The 24,842-nt window shown below is 43.8% G+C and overlaps 1 protein-coding gene across 5 annotated transcripts in view; it reads left to right on the top strand.

Annotated features, from left to right (window-relative positions):
• PRKDC (protein kinase, DNA-activated, catalytic subunit) overlaps positions 1-24,842 on the top strand; it is a 794,135-nt gene that overhangs the window by 40,622 nt on the left and 728,671 nt on the right. For all 5 annotated transcript variants that reach the window (XR_013277654.1, XR_013277655.1, XM_077492661.1 and 2 more), the window contains exons 5-9: positions 2,764-2,872; positions 5,035-5,147; positions 16,915-17,014; positions 19,982-20,037; positions 20,136-20,166. Coding sequence is in view for 3 of the 5 variants with exons in the window: in XM_077492661.1 (XP_077348787.1) it covers positions 2,764-2,872; positions 5,035-5,147; positions 16,915-17,014; positions 19,982-20,037; positions 20,136-20,166 (409 nt within the window). In the remaining 2 variants the exon portion in view is untranslated. The remainder of the gene's footprint in view (positions 1-2,763; positions 2,873-5,034; positions 5,148-16,914; positions 17,015-19,981; positions 20,038-20,135; positions 20,167-24,842) is intronic.

The following is a 24,842-nucleotide window of genomic DNA, read 5'->3' as shown; positions in this document are numbered from 1 at the left end:
GTCCAGAGGTTTATGGCCAGGTCAAAACATCCCTGGGCGGATGCGGCAGACGCGTTGGTGGCTCCATGGGGCATTATCGGCTGATTTATGCCTCCCCCTCCCCCCAAACTTCTACCACATCTGCTTCGCAGAGTGGAGGCCGAGGGAATTCCAGTGACTCTGATTGCCCCAGACTGCTGCCAATGTGTGCGGACCTTCTGTTGCAAGGTCCAATACTTCATCCTGCTTTACAGTCGCTGGCTTTAACAGCATGGCTGTTGAAAGCCAGGTGCTAAGGGACCGAGGTCTGTCGGATTTGGTAATCTCCACTATGCTGAGGGCATGGAAGTCATCTTCTCAGAAGATTTATGTGTGAGGAGATGGGGTGGTGTCCGCGTACATATTCAGTTCCCAGGATCCTGCTGTTTTTGCAGTGAGGAGTGGATCAGAAACTTGCCTTAAGTACCATTAAGGGGCAAGTACTAGCTTTTGGCTGTCTTCTTCTTTTTTTTTTTTTTTTCAGCGACCTTTGGCGACTCATTAATTGGTTAGTACGTTTGTTCAGGGGGTTCGATGTGTGGCCCCTCCGGTTCGACCACCACTGCCTCCATGGGATTGGAATCTGGTGTTCTCAGTGCTTCAGAAACCATTGTTTGAAAACATTAGGGAGATCCCCTTAATGACACTCTCTCAGAAAGTAGTCTTTCTTTCTAGTGGCTATTACATCTTCCAGGAGGGTTTCTGAGTTGGCAGCCTTGTCGTGCAAGTCTCCCTACTTGGTCCTCCACAAGGATAAGGCGGTGCTGTGCCCGCAGCATTCGTTTCTTCCAAAGGTTGTTTCGGCCTTTCGTCTAAATGAGGACATTGTCCTTCCGTCCTTATGTCCTCGGACGTCACACCCCAAAGAGGTTGCTTTGCATTCCTTGGATGGGGTGCGGGCTCTGCGGGTGTATCTGTCTGCCACGGCTCCTTTTTTGGAAGTTGAATTTGCTGTTTGTATCGCTGGCTGGACCAAAGAAGGGCCTGGCAGTCTCAGTGGATCAGACAGATTGTGGCTCAGGCTTATGCCATAAGGGGGCAGGCGCCTCCCTTTCCTGTCACGGCGCATTCTACAAGGGCAATTGGTGCCTTTTTTTGGGCTTTGCGACATCAAGCGTCTGTTTCTCAGGTGTGTAAGGTGGTGAGCTGGTTGTCCATTCACACTTTCACTAAATTTTACAAGGTTGATGTGAGCGCTTCTTCGGATGCTTGCTTCGGCCACAAGGATTTTCAGGTGGCTGTTTAAAGTTGCAACTCCTCCATTGAGGAGCTCTGGTTGTTATGGGTGGAGTAATTTTCTTGCTGTTCCCACCCCTCCATTTTTTTTTTACACTGCTTGGGGACGTCCCTAAGGTTAAGATGAAGATGATGTGTCTGTCAATGAACCAAAGAGAAAATGGAATTTTTGTACTCGCCTTAAAGTGGAAGTAAACCCATTGATTTTAAACAGTTAAAAAAAAAAAAGGCATGCCGGGAATGATAACTGCACATTGGCTGTGCTCTCAGCCAAACTATCAAACCATCCAATGGATGGTGTCATAACAAATCACATGTGCAGCACCATAGCAGTTGAAGATTAAACAGAGGCAAAGATGGCAGCTTCCTTGGCTGAAAACGATAGGGGAGTTTACTTCCACTTTAAAATCCTTTTCTCTGAAGTTAATTGACGGACACAGCACCCAACTCTCCTACCGTATTTTGTATTTGTACTGCTTTTGACAATCTAGATGCAGTGTGAGCGGTTATAGCCAGCAGGACTGCCTCCTAAGCAGTACTGTGCAGTTTTGCTGTTTTTAATATGTTCTGCCTAGTCCTCTAGTAAAGGGGCGATATAACCCTTAGGTCAAGATGAAGAGGCTGTGTCTGTCGATGAACTTCAGAGAAAAGGATTTTACGGTGAGTACAAAAATCCTATTTTTGTTATTATTCTGTTAATTAAGGCTGAAGTACTTTACTTTCAATATTTTTTTTATTTTTTTTTATTTCAAAGAACACCAACTGTTGCAAAAGATTATCTGCTCACATGACTAACAATCGGACAACAGGAGGACAATTATAAAGAATACAGAGCCATGTCCATGTATATGAAAATAATAAGCAAGGCAAAATAATGTACCCGGGATGCAATATTTTAATGTTCTAAGGATCTGGGTTAAGTGAAAAAACAAAATGACACAGGTTGTCTCATTCAGATTAAGGACAGGAGGTTTTTTTGTGCTCTATTTATCAAGGGTTGGTCATTTTTTTATCTTGGGAGATATTTAGCTTCTGGCTAAATGCCAGTAGCAACCTGAATTTGGGATAAAAAAGTGGTGGGGACATGGGATGAACGTGTCCATCTCAAAAAATCCTGTGCAACAAAGAGAGAGGATAGAATGGCATAAAGGTATAACAAAGTGATAGAGGAGATAAGTAGGGGAGGTGTGGGAAAAGGATAGGGGGGAGTAATTGAGTGACACGGAATGGTAGAGGACATTGGGGCTTTCCGCATGTACACCTCCAACATGCGCGCCACCTTAAGGGAGGCATAGCTTGCCATTGGTAAGCTGGGTGGGTAATGTATCCATGCTGCAATAAATTTTTTATGTGTGTTCAAGAGAATGTTATGAATGTTAGTTTGCTGGAGTTCTGATTTAATCCTATGGTTAGTAGTTTACTTGATTTAATTTTTTTTTTTAAAAACATGAAATTACTTTTATTAATATGTATATATTTTTTTGTTGTGTTTTTTTTTTGTCATTTCAGCTACTCCAGCTTCTAAAGAAGTCCTATGTTATTGAAGAATTAAAAATTTGTGACATTTTCAATAAATTCTATGGAGAACTTGCTACTAAAACCAAATTGTCAGACACAGGTGAAATTTCTTAACTGATACTGAAAGAACATTGCATTTCAAGTAGAACTATAGTCAGAACTTTTTCCTTTTTTCATTTTGGATAGAGTAAAGGAGAGTTAAAACCTCTGTCAATTTTTTTTTCGCATTCTGTGTCCCATTGCAGAGATTTCCCTTCACTACCTGTCTTGTAGCCAAACAGGAAGTGAGATGAAATCCCTGCAAATTAAAGGAATTGCTTGGGAACCTCATTGGAAGACTTCCCCTCTTACTTTTTTGGGGACAACCCAAAGTGTAGGATTTTCTTTTACTTTCAATGATAATGGTAAACCAGACAAATAGAGAGGGTGAATCTCCCTAACGGCACACAGACAGCAATTAAAAACTGACAGGTGTTCTAATTTCCCTCCACTTTATCCAAAGCTAAAAAAAAACTCCTTTAGGCCTCTTACACACTACCGATCCATTCAGGTCAGCCTGTCAGTTTTTCAGGCGGACCTGAAGGGATGCTCCATAGAGGTGACATGTCCGCTGACATCCGACCCGCTCCGATCAGAAAAAGTGTGACGGAGGAAAAACCTACTTTTCCAAACGTCATTGGATCGGGTGACGATGGAAACCGTGGTCCGTCATCATCCAATCTCCCATAGGGGAGAGCGGCACTCTGACCGTCCGTCCCTGCGCGGTTTGCAGAGACCGACCTGTCATCTTCCTGCTCGGCGGGGATCAACGGAGCGATCCCCGCTGAGCAAGCGGATGTTCACGGGGCGGATCATCAATGATCCTCCCCATGTGAAAGGACCCTATGTTATACCTTAAGTATAAAATATATACTTTTTTTTTTTTTTTCATTTTGACAAGTAAACTATAGATCTCACTAATTTTACTGTGTGTCTTTTTTTATTTTCATATCAAAATAATATTTTTAGGAGAAAGCACGTCAAAGTTCCTACTAAACAAAATGAAACCATGTTTTTAATTTGCTTACTGTGTGCTTTTATTTGGGACATACTAAACTGCATATTGGGATGATTGGATTATTGGCTGCAATACTGAGAACTCTCACTAGAAGTCAGTGTACTTGATACACACGCACGCACGCATGCATGCACGTGTGTGTGTGTGTGTGTGTGTGTATATATATATATATATATATATATATATATATATATATATATATATATTATAGTGTGTATGTGGTAATGACTCTGTTGTTCTTTCCTGCAGTGCTTGATGCAATGTTGCAAGAAGCAGTTGCTGATGTGTATATATGGAGATGTACAACAGAATCATTGTAAATTATACAGAAGTAATGGAAAAATTACATTTGACCTGTTTTTGATGGGAATATGGCTAGAATTATTTCTCATGGGGGTTTATGGTAGAAATATCATGTTAACACCTGGCATTGAACATATTTAACCCATTACTGATATGCATATAATTATTTTTCTACATGGGGATTATGGGTGGAATATTGTAGTTAAACATACATAGGATTATATTAAACCTAACTACAATATTCCACTCATAATCCCCATGTAGAAAAATAATTATATGCATATTCTTATCAGAAATGGATTAAATATGTTCCTATGTATGTTTAAAGAGGAAGTAAAGCCTAAATAAAAATAGACCCTGCAAGGCAAAGGCAAAATGAGCTAGTATGCATAGCAAGATTGGTCTGTCCTTGGCATCCTGCAGTGTACACAAATGCCTGCGTTAAAACCCTCTGTGTAGTCAAAGGAGCTGGCACTTTGATAGCTGTTTTCTGTGCTGTTTGCCTGGAGAAGCGCCTTATACAGAGCAAACTGCTAGCACACTGACAGGGGAGCTCCACTAATGACACAGGCAATGCTGTTCTCCCTATGTAAGCTGCAGGACTGGGCTGTCGGTTTGCATGGTGCCGAAGACAGTTTAACAGTGGGAATGCAAGAGAGGCACAGTGTACCCAAACCCTCTTCTGTCTTTACCTTGTCTTTACCTTCTCCCTGTTCTTTTTTTGCTGCCCCTGTGTGTACCTCAACGTAGAACTGCTGAATTTCAACTGGTTAGACAATGAACACAGTTTTTTTAATCCCGTTGTCATTTTTGTATATGCCCTTGATGATATCTAGTCAAGCATAGATCTGTCAGAGGTCTAGATACAAAATTCAAATGTATTACTGTTTTTGCTTTTTAAGTTCTAGAGAAAGTCTATGAGATTCTAGGAGTTTTGGGAGAAGTGCAGCCTAGTGAAATGGTGGACAATTCTGAGAAACTGTTCAGAGCTTATTTGGGAGAATTAAAAACTCAGGTATTCTCTTATTTATTACCATATTTTTCAAAATGTTATGGATCAATTTACTGTTTCTTGAACACTGTCATCAAGATGATATTGCAAATGAAATCAGTTTGGAGGGGTTTCCTTTTGTGTATATAATCAAAGGTCATATACGAAAGCTAAAATTATGTAAATGTGACGCTCGCAAATATTATCAAACATGTGTAACCAAGTGTAAATAAGTGCAAAAAAAAAAAAAAAAAAACACGTAAATAAAGTCCAAATAAATGTGCTGAATGTTCTGATCCACAATGGGGAAAAAAACAACTTTCGAAGTGCAATGGACCACAGACGCTCCAGGACTTTTCAGGTGCAGACACGCCACCCCCACATGTGGCCCCACTCGCCAAATGGTGATGATCCCCAGCTTTGCAGTCTGGGGGTCACTTCATGTAACTTCTTTCCAAGAAGCAGGAGATGACATCAGTGCCACTGGAAATACTTAGACATGTTTCGCCAACATACAGGGCATTATCAAAGACCTCCATTTCCGGTGGCACTGACGTCATCTCCTGCTCCTTGTAACACATTTCCTTGTTTTTGGAACGCACGCCGTGAGCAGCGTCTGGATCCATCTCTAATCCCTTTACATGCCTGTTTTTATCAACAATTTTTTAAGTACCCATTTGTATATGGGATAACTCCCTTTTCAAACGGTACTTTTCACTATCAGTTTGTTTTTTTTTGTTTTTGTTTTTTTTTTAATCCTTTTTTGGTGCCTGGTGATTCTGCTGAGAAATTCCAACAAGAAATCCTTTGATCTGATGTGCACAACACCACTCTTGAGCTTCTCTGGATACCATCACATAAACCTGAAGTGACCCCCAGACTGCAAAGCTGGGGGTCATCGCCATTTGGTGAGTGGGGACACGTGGGGGTTGCGTGTCTGCACCTGAAAAGTCCTGGAACGTCTGTGGTTCGTTTTTTTTTTCCCCCATTGTCAGAACATTCAGCACAATTATTTGGACTTTATTTACTTGCTTTTTTTTGCCTTGTATATTCACATCTGCACTTATTTACACTTTGTTACACATATTTGATAATATTTGTGAACGCCACATTTCTAGTGAGTTGCACTTTGTGTGTGGCAACTGCTTTAATTTTCTTTTTCACTGTTTTTTCACCATTCAGCATGAGTTTAAACTTTATATTTTTCAATATACCAAAGCTAGCTCTGTTTATTTTCTTTGGTGATCTTTTAATGCAAAATTGGTTTACAGCACAATTTGGTGGATTAAAAATAATTTCGCATACATCATATGTATTAATGTCTTAGCCTACCTGTTCATTACTTTCGTTTTTCTTCCAAGTATTGCTGTAGCAACCTGTAGCTCGCAATCTACCAGTAGATCTCAGACAGTTGACTGGTAGATCTTGGTCTGGGCTTGCTTACCCGCCATTCCAGAGCATCAAACGGTACAATGCAGAGAGACTACTTGAGAAGTTGGATCTATAGTAGGGAGCAAGAGCCGCATACGCCAATGCCTCCTCTGTAGTCCTGGCTCCTGTCTCATGCGGAGTGATACCAACTTCACTCCACCTCTTATCCCAGCTAGTGGTCTCCAGAGTGGTGCCAGCAGCAGTAGATAAGAGATCTTTAGGTTAGTGTGAAGCAGCACACCAGGCATAATAGTATAGAACTGCTTTCACACTGATGTGCTGCGCTTTACCCACACCATGGATGCAGTGCACTGTACCTGCAGCTTTCTAAGCTTAGCCACAGACTTCTATTGTAACCTGTGTATTTGGTGCACTTTGTCAATGCAGGAGCTTTGGTGTGTTTTCAGAAAGTGCACCACACTCACAGGATATAATAGAAATCTATGGCAAAGTGCAACTACCCCAGGAAAATTGCAGATGTACTGATGCACCTGCAGTCCAGGTAAACAGCAGCACATTAGTGTGAAATCCTTATAGGGGGCTCATTTACAGTTTGGGGGTGGTAAAACCCCATAATTGTGTTTTTCTTTTTTTACATCAGGGGACACAGAGCCATAGTAATAACTATGTGGGTTATATCGGTGTATCAGTTGCTGGACGCTGGCACGCCCCTTAAGGCTTGAACTTCCCCCATATAACCCCTCCCATTACTGGGAGTCCTCAGTTTTTCGCCAGTGTCTAAAGGTTTTAGGCACGTGTAAGGATGTTTGTACTGAACTCCATGGGCGCTAATCGTTTGATGCGAGCCAGCCATCCTGACCTGATCCGTTCTGATGTCTCCGTAATGGACTAAATGAACAGTACCCGGGCCTCGTCATCCTAAGACACAAGGTTTTGCTTGCGAATGCTTTTAAGCTGGGCCCTGGGATCCAGTACTTTTTGGTAGTAAGGCCAATAAAAGTTTACTGGCAGGGTCTTCTCGCGGGTCCAGGATTGCGGGATTACCTGAGTGTACCCCTGTTCCTGAAGGTTTCCTTTCAAGGTCTCGGAGCCTACCGTGAAGGGCGAAGATTGGACTTTTTATCTCTGATAAAGCCCTGCGGCGGAAAGGTAGGGGAGATTTTCTGCAAGGAATCTTTCCTTCCATGTATTTATGTTGTCATGTCATGTCTATGTGTCATCACTGGAGGCTGCATTGAGCACTCACCATTCTGATGCTGGAAACAGCAGAAGCTTTCACTCTCCTCTCCGTTCAAGCCAGCTCAGGCCCTCAGGTATGAAGGGGGGTCTGATCACTTCCTGGGCCCCCAGAGTGGCGGTTTTTGTTTCTTTGGATGCCAGCCATTGCCTCTTTTTTCTTTAAAAAAAAAAGAAAAGAAAAAAATGATATTTTTGGGGCAAATCGCGGCCGTTTTACCCCGCCGCTGGCCGCCATGTTGCCAGCACACATACACTTCCCTAGTTGAAGGGGGGGGGGCGTTTTCGCACAGGGGGCCGTGGCTAAACTGCGTCAGACACCGGCCACACGTGGAGGAAGTATTTTAAGCTATATATGAAAAGCTGAAGTCTGGCGGTGGAGGGACAGAGCAAAGTGGTTGCTGGTCAGGTTTGGTGACAACATTGTACTGTATCGCTAGTATTAATAGCAGTTATTGTACTGTACTATAGCCTAGCAAGTGAAACCTTCTTTTTCTGGTACTGCCCCTGCTTTGTACTGTAAGCTATGAGTGACAAAGGGACAAGGAACCCCTCTAAGGGTTCTAAGGGGTTAATTGTATACATATAAGTTCTTTTAGTTTGTATACAACAAACTAAAAACCCTTCCAAAAGAATGTCTGTCTTCCTCCCCGGGAGGTACAAAGAAAAATACGGTCAGATGAAGCCGTTAAGGGTAGAACACTTCTATCCTTGTATTTCATACAAACAGGTTTTTCTTCTACCATTTAAAAGATATTTGCTATGATGTCTCTCCATAGTAGGACTAAACATAGCAAATTCCCATCTAGTCCTCTGGGCCCTTTTGTTGAGGCGCAGAAGGCTGGGGATCAGGTAGATCTTCCCAAATATTGGAAGATACTTATTTTTCCTCTTCAGAGGATCCTAACCAGGAGGGAATAGCCGCACAAGTCAGGTGTTTGTCTACTCCCTTACTTAACCCTTTTGTTGCCTGCCACAGGCTCTTGAGGTGTCTATCTCTAAAAGAGTTAATTTGAACCTCCCCCACCTGGGAGTCCATTTAACATTGTGTCCTATGGAACAAGTTCCGTAGTGCAAATCTGAAAGATGCAAAAAGCACTAAAAATGCATAGCTATGTATTCTGAATGGGAACATTTTTATGAAATGGGGATTTCCAGCTATTAATGCTGCAATCACCTCAGTGAGCAGAGTCTCGCATGTCCAGTGGATAATGCACTGATGTTAAAGGATCCAGCAAGTTAAGTTTGGATTTTCCTTTTAAAGACAAGATGTCTTTTGCAGTTCTGGCTGCAATTGGAGTAGCTCAGTCCATTAACACCTTAACATCTGCTCCACTATTGTGGTGGAGCACATTTTGAGTCAAGCCAATGCATTGGAATGTGTACTCCAAGGGGTTAAGGAACAGGATTGAGATACCTGAAATTTCTGCCTGATCAGCAGGCCCGGCAAGGGGCTGGTGTATTTGACGCACTGTGTCTCACAGATGCTATGATGGACTCGATCATTTAAGCCCAATGGCTTATACTTGGCCTAATGCATTTTTACAGAGGCCCGTGGCTGAGATATTGATCAGCCGAAGCACTAGGTGAAAACCTTTAGCCAGTCTGTCCCTTCCTGGGGTACGACTATTTAGAGTGGATAAGTACATCCAAAAGGAGTAAAGCCCTCTTTACCAGTAAAAGGAGGTTCAAACAGTTTTCCTTTAATCATGCAGCCTCTCCTATGCCTGGGGTATCTGCCTTTAGGCCAGGGGTGCCCAACCAGTGGCCCGGGGGCCACATGTGGCCCGTGGAGTCCTCTGATGTGGCCCCCGACCTCCTGCTCTGGGATAGCATAGAAAGAATACTGTTATTAAAGGTCAGTTTATTACTAAAATCACAGTGTATATATGGGCATATCTTTTCTGCAGTGGTTACTGGGCTATAAGTGCCCTGCAATCTTGTGCAATACAGCACACAAGGGGTTAAAGCAGGCAGCGTTATGTTGCTTTCTCATCACCTGCTTTAACTCCTTGGACCCCGCAGAAGCATGCAGTTGTGGGGCACTTGAACAGTGGCCCCATTTACTGGAATAGGGCACGATTGCCAGGCGGTAGCACCCATTGAAAGCCACAGGGGTTTTAATTACTGCTTCTGCATGTGTACACCTTTTGGCTGCTACCTTAGCAGCTAATGGGGGTAAAGTCAGTAAAACGGTGACTCAACTGCAGGGTTTTTTATACCCCACAACTTTAAATGTGAATGAGCAATAAGAGTGTGGTTGCCGAATGCAGCTAAGGGCTCATTCACAAGTGCAGCAGGAACTGCTGCTCCCCTGGAAAGGGATCCAAGTGTGTTTGACAGGCCCGCTATATGTTGCCTCCTTACCACCCGATTTAAACCCATGATTGCCGTGTAATGCACGTGATTGTGACACAGTAGTACAGCAATTAGAGGTTTAAACCGGGTGTGAGGAGGCGACACTGTGCTCGTTGATATTTGACTTCTCCCATGTTTTTCAGGTAGATCTCCACCTCTTTAAGGTTGCCTACCCCTGCTGTAGTGCACCAGTCTACTACAACCCTCTTAGATGATATTTTGAACATGTGCTTGATTTATGCAGGCAAGAGATTCTTAAATGCACTCCATAACAGACTTCTAAGTATTATGCAGTTTCTCAGTCATCAAAGCGAAGGTACACAAGAAAATACTTTGAAAAACACCGCAAAGACACCAGGTGACCTCGTTTAACCCTCGTTTAACCCTTTAGCACTTTCTCCTTATAACATGCATTCTCTACCACTCCTTCTGACAGCGCTGTCCTCTATACTAAAATTATCTCAACTCCACCCCTCTTCTCCCCCTCACAGCATATATATATCACCCTCACTTCTGTCCTCTCCTTATTACTGCACCCACCAACTCCTGCTAATTCCAAATCCACACACAATACAAATCTCCAAGACCCTGGGGCATGTCCCTTCATATAAATCCCACTCCCATATTACCTCCCTCACCCTCCTGCTTCTCCTAACCTCTGGAGATATATCCCCAAACCCTGGACCTCCATCATTAAACTGTACCCATCACCCTGCGCCCTCTGGCAGCAGCCGCAATCAACACAATTTAGTTCCCATTTCTATTCTTCCCAAAACCAGCCTCCCTTTCTCTTGTGCCCTTTGGAACTCCCGCTCTGTCTGCAACAAACTCACCTCTCTACATGACATTTTTATCGCCAACTCATTTAACCTACTCGCCATCACCGAAACCTGGCTCCACGAATCAGACACTGCGTCTTCTGCGGCCCTGTCCCATGGTGGTCTACTTTGGACTCACTCCCCCAGATCCAATGGACGTAAGGGAGGAGGTGTTGGAATCCTTCTAGCCCCACATAGCACCTTTCAGGTACTTCAGCCACCTCCCTCTCTGTCACTCTCCTCTTTCGAAGCACACTGCATTCGTCTCTTCACTCCAATTTCGCTAAGCATAGCGGTGATCTACAGGCCCCCTGGACCAGTATCAACATTTCTTGATGACTTCTCTGCCTGGCTACCCTACTTTCTTTCTTCTGAAATCCCCACAATCATTCTCGGGGACTTCAACATCCCTATTAATACTAACACTTCTGCTCCTTCCAAACTTCTCAGCCTAACCTCCTCCTTTGACCTGAAACAGTGGATACATGATCCTACTCACTCCGAAGGCAATATCCTTGACCTCGTTTTCTCTCACCTTTGCACTCCATGCAACCTCTCTAACTATCCATTCCCTCTCTCTGATCACCACTTTATTAGTTTCACTCTCTCCCTCTCCTTCACCTCCTCTCCCTCCAACCGCATTAAAGTTACCCGCAGAAACCTACGTCATCTCAACCCTTCTCTTCTCTACTCTGCTATTGACAACCTCTACGACAAAATCTCACCCCTATCCTGCACCAACCTAGCCACTTCTGTCTACAACACTTCACTTCTAGCCTCTCTGGACTCACTGGTCCCCCCTCACTACACACAGAATCAAGCCCCGACCCCTTCAACCTTGGCAAACAGATGTCACTAGAAGTCTGAAAAAACATAGTCGTGCTCATGAGCGCCTGTGGCACAAGACAAAGTCTCAGAGAGATTTCAACCAATATAAATCTGCCCTCCAAAATTTACAATTCTAGCATCCTCTCTGCCAAGCAGAACTATTTTATCACTCTCATCAGCAACCTATCATCCCGTCCCCGTCAACTCTTTTCTCTACTTTCAACTCTCTACTTCATCCTCCACCGCTTCCACCTGCCAACTCACTCACTGCCCAGGAGATTGCTAATCACTTCAAACAGAAGATTGATGCAATTCGCAAGGAAATCTCTACTGTTCTGATACCCTACATGCTTTACACATCATGCCCACAGGCAAAATCATTACTTCCCTCTTTCAACCCCACCACTATAGACGAAGTTGCTAAACTACTTGGTAATGTCCACCTTACCACCTGCCTCCTGGATCCTGTTCCCTCGCAAATGCTGCGTTCACCCTCTGGCTCTATGCTACAATCTCTCCCTCTCTTCTGGCATCTTCCCCAACTCTCCAAAACATGCACTTGTCAAACCCATACTTAAAAAACCCTCACTGGACCCATCCAATCCTAATAACCTACGCCCCATCTCCTTGCTCCCCTTTTTATCCAAACTACTCGAACGTCTGGTCTACAACCGACTGAGTGTCCACCTCGCTGATAATAGCCTTCTTGATCCCCTTCAGTCTGGATTTCGTCCTCAACACTCCACAGAAACTGCTCTCCTAAAACTAACAAACGATCTACTAACGGCCAAAACCAATCGACATTATTTTGTACTCCTCCTCCTGGACCTCTCTGCTGCCATTGATATGGTTGACCACCCCCTCCTTCTCAAAAAACTCCACACCTTTGGTCTCCGTGACCGTACTCTACGATGGTTCTCTTCCTACTTATCCAACCGCACCTTTAGTGTTTCTTACAACTCTACTTCCTCCTCTCCTCTTCCTTTCTCTGTTGGGGTCCCCCAAGGTTCTGTTGTTGGACCACTCCTATTTTCAATCTATACCTCCTCCCTGGGCCTCCCACGGCTTTCAATACCACCTCTATGCTGACGACACCCAAATCTATTTCTCCACCCCTCAGCTCACTCCCTCTGTCTCCTCACGTATCACTAATTTACTATCAGATATATCAGTCTGGATGTCACATCACTTCCTCAAAATCAATCTATCCAAAACCGAACTTATAATTTTTCCTCCCTCATATGCCCCTTCCCCTGATCTCACTGTCAAAATTGATGGCACAACCATAAGCCCATCCCCTCACGCCAAGGTTCTAGGTGTAGTCCTGGACTCCGAACTCTCCTTCAAGCAACACATCCAATCGCTGTCCAAATCCTGCCGCCTCAACCTCCGCAACATCTCCAAAATACGCCCCTTTCTAACCAATGAGACAACAAAGCTCTTAATTCACTCGCTGGTCATCTCCCGCCTCGACTACTGCAACTCCCTTCTCATTGACTTACCTCTACATAGTCTATCACCTCTTCAGTCCATCATGAATGCCGCTGCCAGACTCATCCACCTTACCAATCGCTTGGTGTCTGCTACTCCTCTTTGTCAATCCCTCCACTGGTTTCCGCTCAGCCAAAGAATTAAATTCAAAATACTAACAACTACATACAAAGCCATCCACAACTCTGCCCCCAGCTACATCACTAGCTTAGTCTCTAAATACCAACCCACTCATCCTCTTCATTCCTCTCAAGACCTCCTGCTCTCTAGCTCCCTCATCACCTCCTCCCATGCTCGCCTCCAGGACTTTTCTAAAGCCTCTCCAATCCTATGGAATGCCCTACCCCAATCTGTCCGCCTATCTCCTACTTTATTAGCTTTTAGACGATCCCTGAAAACACTTCTCTTCAGAGAAGCCTACCCCACCCACACCTAACTGTATTTTCACTTTCTCCATCAGCTCATCCCCCCCACAGTTATTATCTTTTGTTTCAACTTGACCCTCCCTTCTAGATTGTAAGCTCTAACGAGCAGGGCCCTCTGATCCCTCCTGTATTGATTTGTATTGTAAGTGTACTGTCTGCCCTCATATTGTAAAGCGCTGCGCAAACTGTTGGCGCTATATAAATTCTGAATAATAATAATAATCTGATTTAAACCTGCCTTGGGTGTTTGAGTGTAATTGATTATCTAAGACAGGGGTGCCCAACCTTTTTGAAGAGCGAGGGCCACTTAGGAGACTTGGTAACTGGTCGCGGGCCACAATGAGTGGCGCGGTGGATGGCATGTCCATGTACACTCTGCATTTGGAGAGCGGACACGGACGCAGCCCACGATATTTTTTATCAGATCGTATTGGAGGTAGAATTCAAGTTGGTTTATGTCTGCGACTACTTAGAGGTGAATGGAGGGTTCAATTAGTAGGACTAAACATGTGAAAGGGGTCCAAGGCTGCTTTCCCACTGAGGCGCTGCAGTTTACCCGCACCACGTGTGTAACGCAGTGTACCTTTGGCTTTCCTGCAGTTTGCAATAGCTTTCTATTATTATCTGCAGGTTTGGTGCACTTTCAGAAAGCTCATCAAACTTGCAGGTAATAATAGAAGTCTATGGCTCAGTGTAGGAAACCCGCGGGTAAACTGTTCTGCACCTGCGGATCAGTTTGAAAGCAACCCAGCAACCACTGAAGAAAAGATATGACCATATATTATTATAATACAGGTTTTATATAGCGCCAACATTACAGCTACATTACAATTTGCTACGAGAGGAATCAAGAATACAAGAATACACTGTGATTTTAGTAATAAACTGACCTTTAATAACAATATTCTTTCAATTCTGTCCCAGAGCAGGAGGTCGCGGGCCAGATCTGGTCCCTGGGCCACTGGTTGGGCACCCCTGATCTAAGACATAGAGAGACTAATTTACACAGCACAGAAAATTGAAATAATGCTCCAAGTGTTTGGGAGCTTAATTATTTATGTTGAATGTATGTTCTTTGCTAAAAAAAAAAAAAAAAAAAAAAAAATCACAATTTTTTTTTTCTATCAAGTTATCAATAAAGTTCCTCTTTAAAGCGGAGGTCCACCCTAAAGTGGATCTTCCGCTCATCGGAACCCTCCCCCCCTCCGGTGCCACAATCGGCACCTTTCAGGGGGGAGGGGGGTGCAGTTACCTGGATTATCCAGGTAACTGCACCCACTTCCGGGATAGCTCTCTGCGGAAAGGGGCGTAACTTACGCCCCTTTCCGCAAGTGCCCGCCCCTTCCCGCAAGTGCCCCGCTGCCTGCTGGGAAACACACAGATCCCAGAGGCAGCGGGGAGCATCCTTATTGCGCAGCGCGATTCGCGCATGCGCTGTAGGGAACCGGGAAATGAAGCCGAAAGGCTCCATTTCCTGATTCCCATACCCAAGATGGCGGCGGCAGGACCCGACAGGCGACCTAGAGATCGGCTTCGGGTGCCGACATCGCGGGCGCGCTGGACAGGTAAGTGTCACTATTTTAAAAGTCAGCAGCTGCAGTATTTGTAGCTGCTGGCTTTTAAAAAAAAAAAAAAAAACGCGGAGTCCCGGTGGACTCCCGCTTTAAGAAAATGTTCTGACTTAAGCACACGTACATTGGTTTCTGAATGTGTATCATTAGCACTAAGATAAGATTTACTTCTGTGGAATCGTTTTTGTGTTAGTTCCCATGACTATTTTTTATTGTCAGTCTTGTTATCAGCCCTTATTGCTGAAAATAATGATCTTTGTTGCCAATAACAAGAATGATTCTGTGGATTGAGCCTTTTACTCCTTTGCCCAGATTGTTATTTTGGATATTTTTTTTGTTGTTATTATTGCTACTATGAATTTTCATATAAAGTGGGTGTAAAGGTAAAAGCTCTTTTTACTTTTTTTTTTATTTCTATTTTTTATTCTTTGCATTAAAATAAAAAGCCTTTCCATCTGCCCCAGCTTTTCCTGAAATATTTGAACATAAGAATAAAAGGAGGAGCTCTGGCTGTGACCATAAAGTCAAAATCACAGTGTTGACCAATACGTTTTCAATAGATGGGGTACCTCCACAACTGTAAGGATCAAAGTATAAAATGTATTTTTATCTATTTTCCTGAAATGCTTACCTGAGCCCAATCTCTCCCCTTTCACAGGAGGCTCGGCAGCAGTGGGAGCCATTGTTTCCTGGTGCTGTCAACCAAATTCTGTGAGGAGACAGTGGGGTGCAGGGCTGAGCTGCACTGTGAGCGTCAATAGATGCACACAGTGCGGCTTTGGATCGAACCTGCACAAGTCCCCCATTGCAAACAATGTACTATGGGAGCACTCAGAGGAGAGCAGGAACCGCTGGTGGGGGACCCCAAAGAGGAGGATTAAAATTAGATATTATAGATATATATATCCTTTTTCTCTTTAGAAATCACACTTGCGTGGGTGCAGTTTTGCTCTGCTGCATCTGTTCCGGCAGTGGCTGAGTCGAGTGCCGGTGTTCTATTGCCTGCTCATGTGCAGAACGGAGTGACATCCCATAGCGCACATGCAACATCGTGGGAGCCTTTTTTCGATGGGAGATGCTATTTCTCAGCCACAATTTCATGCTATGCAAACAGTGGAAGGACGCTGTATTTGTCATAATGTGCCTCGACGTTGTTCCACGGGTTTACAGCGAGGCACAATCTGACATCTGTGGTGTCCCTCTGCTCTTTGCATACCTTTCAATTGTGGCCGTGAAATGGGATCGCCCGTCGAGGAAAAAAAAAAAAACTATGTGCGCATGCTCTATGGTGACGTTACTCCAGCTGATCGGAGTTAGAGTGCCCTTCCACTCTGCGCATGCACGGGGACTTTCCGACAGAGGGCACAAATCGATAGAACACCGGTCCAGGCATCTGGGTGGATCCCGACCATATGTTCGCAATCTTTCTCCAGCCTGGACCACCTCTGTGACGGAAGCCCGCTGTCTGCAGAAAAGGGGTCACAGAAGTGCAGAACTAACTGCACTCCTGTGATCCACAAAAGTACAGCCAAATGAGCATTGGCTGTACTTCACCTTTCTTAGGCTTCTCTGTGCAATGAACGATACCATGTTTGTTACTTTAGTAAATAAAATTAAACCTTTAAGATCACTTTAAGATAACATTCCCTGATTTTCTCTGTCTTTTTCATAGATGACTTCATCTACTAGAGAGCCAAAGCTGTCAGTGGTAGCTGGATGTCTGAGGGGACTGTGTGCACTTTTGATTAACTTTACGAAATCCATTGATGAAGGTAACACTGATAGTAGATTCTTCTTTTTTAGCAACTCATGGATAGGGCAAAGAGCAAGGGACAAGAGGAACAGTTGCTATTCTCAAAAAATATACCACCATACTTGACAACTCCTAACCCCTGACACAGGAAACCCAAGCTCCTGACGTGTTTAACCACTTTCAGACCGGACCCTTTTGCTGGCTTAAAGAGGAAGTAAACCTTGATGAGTTTACTTCCTCTTTCATTCCCTGCAAAGGCAAAGCATAATGGACTACTATGCATCGCATAGTAGTCCATTATGTGTCATTTACCTGACACAGGAGCCAGCGAAGTCACTGCTGTCCCCTGTAGTCCGGCGCATCCATCTTCTCGGTGGGTCTCGCTGCTCCGCCGCTGTCATTCGGCGAGCCGCGGTGACGTCACTCCCACGCATGCGCACGGGAGCCGCCACTCGTGGCATATCGCCATTGACTGCGGCGCGCTCAGTGTGCCAGTGTGCCTGCGCGCCCCTGTCTACGGCGCATATGCCGTAGACAGCAGTGCCTGCCTTTCTGCAAATATCTCCTAGACCGTGTAGGTCTAGGAGATATTTCTTGGACCTACAGGTAAGCCTTAATCTAGGCTTACCCGTAGGTCAAAGTTGGTTGTAAGGGTTTACAACCACTTTAAGACCAGAGCATTTTTGCGATTCGCCACTGAGTCGCTTTAACTGACACTTGTGTGGTCGTGCGACGTGGCTCCCAAACAAAATTGATGTCCTTTTTTTCCCCACAAATGGAGCTTTCTTTTGGTGGTATTTGATCACCTCCTGCGGTTTTTATTTTTTGCGCTATAAACAAAAAAAAAAATACAATTTTGAAAAAAATGCGTTATTTTTAACTTTTTGCTATAATAAATATCCCCAAAAAATATATACTTTTTTTTCCCCTCAGTTTAGGCCGATACGTATTCTTATTGCAATTTTTTTTTAGCAAAAATATGTAGAAGCTATTGATTGGTTGGCGCAAAAAGTTATAGCGTTTACAAAATAGGGGATAGTTTTATGTCATTTTTATTAATTTTTTTTTTTTTTTTTTTACTAGTAATGGTGGCGATCAGCGATTTTTATTGTGACTGCGACATTATGGCAGACACATCAGACATTTTTGACACATTTTTGGGACCATTGTCATTTATACAGTAATCAGTGCTATACAAATGCACTGATTCCTGTGTAAATGACACTGGCAGTGAAGGGGTTAATCAGGAGATGGCAGTGTAGGGGTTAAGTGTCCTAGGGGCGTGTTTCTGACTGTGGGGGATGTGGCTGTGTTTTACAGATCACTGATCTCTGCTCCAATCGCAGGGAGCAGAGATCAGCATCACTTGCTAGGCAGAATGGGGAGATGCTGTTTACATCGGCATCTCCCCGTGTGATGATCGCGGCTATCCCCGCGGCGATAGAGTCTGCGGGACCCGTGATCGGACTCAGGGATGTCCTGACCAGCACACGCGCGATGGCATGGCGGCAAATTCAAAGGGACGTACCTGTACGCCCATTTGCTTGTCCGAGCCATTCTGCCTACGTACATCGTCACGTGCCGGTCGGGAAGTGGTTAATTAGAAATCTGTTGTGCAGCAGATTACAGGCTAGTATAGATTGGTGCAAACACCATAACGTTTTCTCTAGCAGTGAAAAGGTTATCTATGCCCAATACTTAAAACATTAGAGTTTGTGTTCTGTATGCTGTACTTCAAAGCATAAAGTGTATGTGCAAAATTCAAATGCACATGTAGGGTATTTAAGTGATTGAAAACGAAACAACAACTTAATGTGTATGCCCAGTTTTATTGGACATTCAATATCTGAATATTGCTCAGACTTGTGACATCTTGCTAAACAGCTAAGTCTTGGGTTAACTGCAGTGGTACTACCACAGCTCACCATACGCAGAACAAATCTGTCTTCTTCCTGCTTCATCCACCGTTGCAAAGAGGCGGACACCTGTTTAGCCAGGTGAATGGAGCAGGAGGGATCTGACTCCTGATTTGGCTAGATCACCTCAGATTCCTACATCTGAAATCGTAGAGCTCCAACAACTCACACAGAAAGAAGATGACATTGAGTCAGCCAGAAAGTGAGAACACAGTTGTATATTAGGTGTAAATTATGAATAGGAAACAGAAAAACAAAGAAAAGGCGCCTTTAAGTGTAGAATTAAAAGCTGTTTAATTTCCCCAAAAAGGGTTAAAAACACTTGAAAGATATGTAGACTGGCAGAGCATAACATTAATATCCATGTAGGTGGTCCGGCATGAATGCAGTGGTCACTGGCATATACAAGTTCTTTAGGATGTGTGTGTCCAGTAGCAGGGAGGTCCAGGGGATGCCAACGGGAAAAACAGCAGGGAGCTCCAAGAGAACTGATAGGCCAGCCCGCAATCAACAGTCTCAAAACTTTATCAAAGGGACCAATGAGATGTTCCCGAAATGCGTCCTTCTTTGATGACCGCTTCCTGTTTGTGGTCCACGCTGGTTGCTGGTTATTGTCTCCTGCCGCTGGCCTGTCAGTTCTCTTGGAGCTTCCTGCTGTTTTTCCCGTTGGCATCCCCTGGACCTCCCTGCTACTGGACAAACACATCCTAAAGAACTTGTATATGCCAGTGACCACTGCATTCATGCCGGACCACCTACATGGATATTAATAATATGCTCTGCCAGTCTACATATCTTGTAAGTGTTTTTAACCCTTTTTGGGGAAATTAAACCGATTTTAATTCTACACTTAAAGGCGCCTTTTCTTTGTTTTTCTGTCTCCTATTCAGAGATTGCTTCTCTCCATAAGTGCAGCCCTAAGTGTGGAAGATACCCTATTATAGACTTTCTGGTTCATAAAGATATCTGTTTTTGCTTGGTCCTGAAGTTCAGAGCACCCTTACAAACTGTATCTGTAAATTATGAATATAGTGTTGTGATTTTATTTATTTATTTATTTTTTCATACAGATGCCAAAATCTCAAAAGAAATTTTTGAATACACTGTGAAGGCAATAAGTCCACAGGTAAATATAGAGTATTTGTGTGTGTGTGTTTGTTTTTCCTTTTTTTTTTTTTTTTTTTTTTTAATAACTTTTTAATTTTATATCTGTTTTTCTCACAGGTATATTTGAAGAGATATGCAGTCCCTGCAGGTGAGTTTTAATTTTGGTGATGAGGGGTAACTGTAGCCTTTATAGAAAGATCAGCTCAGATTTTTTTTTTAAATGTTTTATTTAAACCAAAGCAAAGGACGGGATCCATGGCAACAAAAACAGCCTGGGAATGAACATATACAGTGCCTTGCGAAAGTATTCAGCCTCCTTGAACTTTTCAACCTTTTGCCACATTTCAGGCTTCAAACATAAAGATATAAAATTTTAATTTTTTGTGAAGAATCACCAACAAGTGGGACACAATTGTGAAGTGGAACGAAATCTATTGGATATTTTAAACTTTTTTAGCAAATAAAAAACTGAAAAGTGGTGCGTGCAAAATTATTCGGCCCCTTTACTTTACTTTCAGTGCAGCAAACTCACTCCAGAAGTTCAGCGAGGATCTCTGAATGATACAATGTTCTCCTAAATGACTGATGGTGATAAATAGAATCCACCCGTGTGTAATCAAGTCTCTGTATAAATGCACCTGCTCTGTGATAGTCTCAGGGTTCTGTTGAAAGCACAGAGAGCATCATGAAGACCAAGGAACACACCAGGCAGGTCCGTAATACTGTTGTGGAGAAGTTTAAAGCCGGATTTGGATACAAAAAGATTTCCCAAGCTTTAAACATCCCAAGGAGCACTGTGCAAGCGATCATTTTGAAATGGAAGGAGTATCAGACCACTGCAAATCTACCAAGACCTGGCCGTCCCTCTAAACTTTCAGCTCAGACAAGGAGAAGACTGATCAGAGATGCAGCCAAGAGGCCCATGATCACTCTGGATGAACTGCAGAGAACTAAAGCTGAGGTGGGAGAGTCTGTCCATAGGACAACAATCAGTCGTACCCTGCACAAATCTGGCTTTTATGGAAGAGTGGCAAGAAGAAAGCCATTTCTCAAAGATATCCATAAAAGGTCTCCTCTAAAGTTTGCCACAAGCCACCTGGGAGACACACCAAACATGTGGAAGAAGGTGCTCTGGTCAGATGAAACCAAAATCGAACTTTTTGCCCACAATGCAAAACGATATGTTTGGCGTAAAAGCAACACAGCTCATCACCCTCAACACACCATCCCCACTGTCAAACATGGTGGTGGCAGCATCATGGTTTGGGCCTGCTTTTCTTCAGCAGGGACAGGGAAGATGGTTAAAATTGAGGAGAAGATGGATGCAGCCAAATACAGGACCATTCTGGATGAAAACCTGTTGGAGTCTGCAAAAGACCTGAAACTGGGACGGAGATTTATCTTCCAACAACACAATGATCCCAAACATACAGCAAAATCTACAAAGCAATGGTTCACAAATAAACGTATCCAGGTGTTAGAATGGCCAAGTCAAAGTCCAGAACTGAATCCAATCGAGAATCTGTGGAAAGAGCTGAAAACTGCTGTTCACAAACGCTCTCCATCCAACCTCACTGAGCTTGAGCTGTTTTGCAAGGAAGAATGGGCAAGAATTTCATTCTCTCGATGTGCAAAACTGATAGAGACATACCCCAAGCGACTTGCAGCTGTAATCGCAGCAAAAGGTGGCTCTACAAAGTATTAACGCAAGGGGGCCGACTAATTTTGCACACCCCACTTTTCATTTTTTTATTTGTTAAAGTTTCAAAAATCCAATAGATTTCGTTCCACTTCACAATTGTGTCCCACTTGTTGGTGATTCTTCACAAAAAATATTTTTTTATATCTTTATGTTTGAAGCCTGAAATGTGGCAAAAGGTTGAAAAGTGCAAGGGGGCTGAATACTTTCGCAAGGCACTGTATAATACAGTACAGATTACGAAATAGTAGTAACAGCAATACTACAGAGCCTCCATATGTCAGAGGTCATTTCAAATGAGTTGGAAGAGACCATATATACTGTAAAGACTGGACTATACAGTATGTAATCTACCTGCATGTTGGTTGAATAAACGTTATGCTTGTGCTGAAGTAAAAAGGAGGTCAATCTGCAACAACATAAGTAAGCAGGAGAAGACTCCACAGAACCTGCCTCATCCAGTTTACTTTTCCCATAAATTGGAGAGTAAAGAGAAGGAGAAAAGAGGAAATGCAGCAGCATTGGAAGGGAAGAGATAAGTTCAGGGCTGCTGCAGAGCATACACATGCAACTCCAGAGCATACTGCTGCAGAGCATACACATGCCACTCCACAAGCCATAATACCATGTCTAGAATAGATTTAGTTTTAGTGTCCCAATCTTAACTATCTAAGTTCATGGGGACTGGGATCGCACCTCAGACTTTATCAGACCATTCTCTTTGCTGGGTGACAATCTTTCTGAGGATGCCCCCCCCCCCCTTCTGTGGGTGCTTTTTCCAGTACACCCCTCTTTTAGAATAATCTGTATTTGATAGAAATGAATAAACTACAAGGTTTACAGGGGTGTGACTGAAAAGAGGCATAGGATACCTATCCCAATTGAATGAGGGTCACGCTTTGAAGTCTTTTCAGATGGAATTTAACATTCCAAAACAAAATTTCTTTCAACACTTAAATTTGAGAAAATTGATTTTTCTTAAACATCAAAACTTGATTGAAATGCAGATACAGCAGCAGTCGGTCTTAAACAACATCGCAATAAATGAAAGAAAAATAGGAAAATAATTTACGTTTTACCAAAAATACCATACAGAGCAGCATATCAGTAATATAAGCAAAACATACAGGTTACTTACATAATACTCCTGGTTTTGCTCAGCATAAACCTGGTTGAGAATAAACAAGCCCTATGTGTATTGGTAAAGCTTTCAGGGGATAGGGTGCCATGCAATGAGCAGATGTCCCAATGCCTTAGGGGCCAGATATTCGAAAGGTTGAGGTATAAGAAGGGAATAGACTGCAGCGGATGCTGGTCAGGCATAGTACGTCTAAGATTTGGGGGAGGGGGGAGCAGAGGGTCTGGCCATCAGGGGGTTTAACCAGGTGGGAGCAAGAGTTTCCAGGAAAGTAAGTGCAGAAAAGGACCTAGGAAGGAGCTGGCAAGGGTGAAAGAGAAGAGGGAGATGAAAAGAGAGTGGCTATGGGAAGAGAATGAGGGGAAGGATGAAAAAAAGAGAGAGAAAAGGGAAGGAGTGGGAAGCGGGTGGCTGAGGGCAGGGATAAGTGGGGAGGAGGGCCAAGAGAAATGGAATAGGGTAGGATAGAGGGATATTGGAGGAAAGGAGTGGGTGAAAAGAACCAGATGGGCCAACCATCTATGGGCTCCCTGGATTCTGCCACCACCCCCGAGCCTCTGCCTCTCAGTGACGGACCCAATGCTGCCTGGATGCACTTGGCAGTGGCAAGGGAGCGGTGGAATAGCTGTGCAATCAAAAGTGGTTTCCGCTAAGCAGTTGATAAAGGGAGGTTTCCCATGAGTCTGCTGTATTTGGGCATGGTTTGGAAATAAATTGGCTTATGTATTTGTGAACTTGAATTAATTGTCTTGCGCTTTTGCAGTTCATTTCTCAATGTCTGCTGTTTTGCTGAGCCGAAGAAGACAATCTCTGACGGAAAGGGGATCATGTGAAGCCCCAAAGAATGGGTACGCAGAGTTTGTCAGCATTAAAGTGGTTCTAAAGGCAGCATTTTTTTTTTTAATGAATTAAGATAAAACAACCTTCTGTGTTCAGCAGTCCCCCTAATACTTATCTGAGCCCCATCTTGATCCAGCAATGTTGCATGAGCGACTCGGCTGTCTGGGACTCTCCCTCCTGATTGGCTGTGACACAGCAGCGGGTGCCACACTGAACCACACTGAAACTGTGCTCAGATATGTGATGCATACTTTTTCTGGATACATGGGCTTTTATAGGTGAGCGACTAGTGCTGTGAAGGAGTGCATCATTAGCATAGCATTATCTAGATACTTGTAGCTTCTGGTTGGTCATGTCCATGTAAGGTGAACTTCCTCCAGGATCTGGGTGTCGTCATCTTGGGTAGAGTCCTGTATGGATGCGCCATCTTAGTTGCACATTTTTCACTTGATGGGAGGGGTGCTGCTAGCGGCCATTTTGAGCAAGGAATAAGAAAGCACTTTTATATACAAAAATATAGACTTTGTAGTATAAAAAAGAATGAAATGGAAAATGGGCATTTTAATCTGATCCATCACAGTCCCTCCTTAAGGCTGGGTTCACACTGCTGCGGGTGGGAGATCCGGATGTGATTCGCACCGCACTGCAGTGCAAATCACATCCGATCTCTGTAGCGATGTGAGTTCAGCCATACAGATAGTATGGCTGAACTCGCATCGCACCCGCCGCAAACTCGCACGGGACCCTTTTTTTGGTCCGCATCAGAATCGGATCGCATGGGTGTTCACACCATGCGATCCGATTCCTGTGCGAGTGTGCAGATCGCACTGCGATATGCGGACGGATCTGGGGGTGTCATTAACATTTCATTGACACTCCCAGCAGTCCGCATAGGGCAGTGTGAACTGCCGGCGGGAGGCATGCGATGCGGGAAAACGCCGCGGATTTGCGGCGTTCCCGCATCGCTATGGTGTGAACCTAGCCTTAAATGACTATTTTCAACTGTCTCTAATAATCCTAACTCATTTGTCCATGTGTAACGTGCAGCACAAAAGATTTCCAAGGCAGACAGGTGATGGCTTTTCCATCACCCCCTTGCCACAGACTTGGCACATAAGGAAGTCAGATGCTGTCTAATGGCATTGTA

The sequence above is a fragment of the Lithobates pipiens genome, unplaced genomic scaffold (assembly GCF_037356315.1).
Source record: "Lithobates pipiens isolate NorthernLeopardFrog02 unplaced genomic scaffold, aLitPip1_a1.2 Scaffold_19, whole genome shotgun sequence".
Lineage (NCBI taxonomy): Eukaryota > Metazoa > Chordata > Amphibia > Anura > Ranidae > Lithobates > Lithobates pipiens.
Note: the sequence above shows the minus strand (reverse complement) of the source record. Positions and strands in the feature narration are given on the sequence as shown.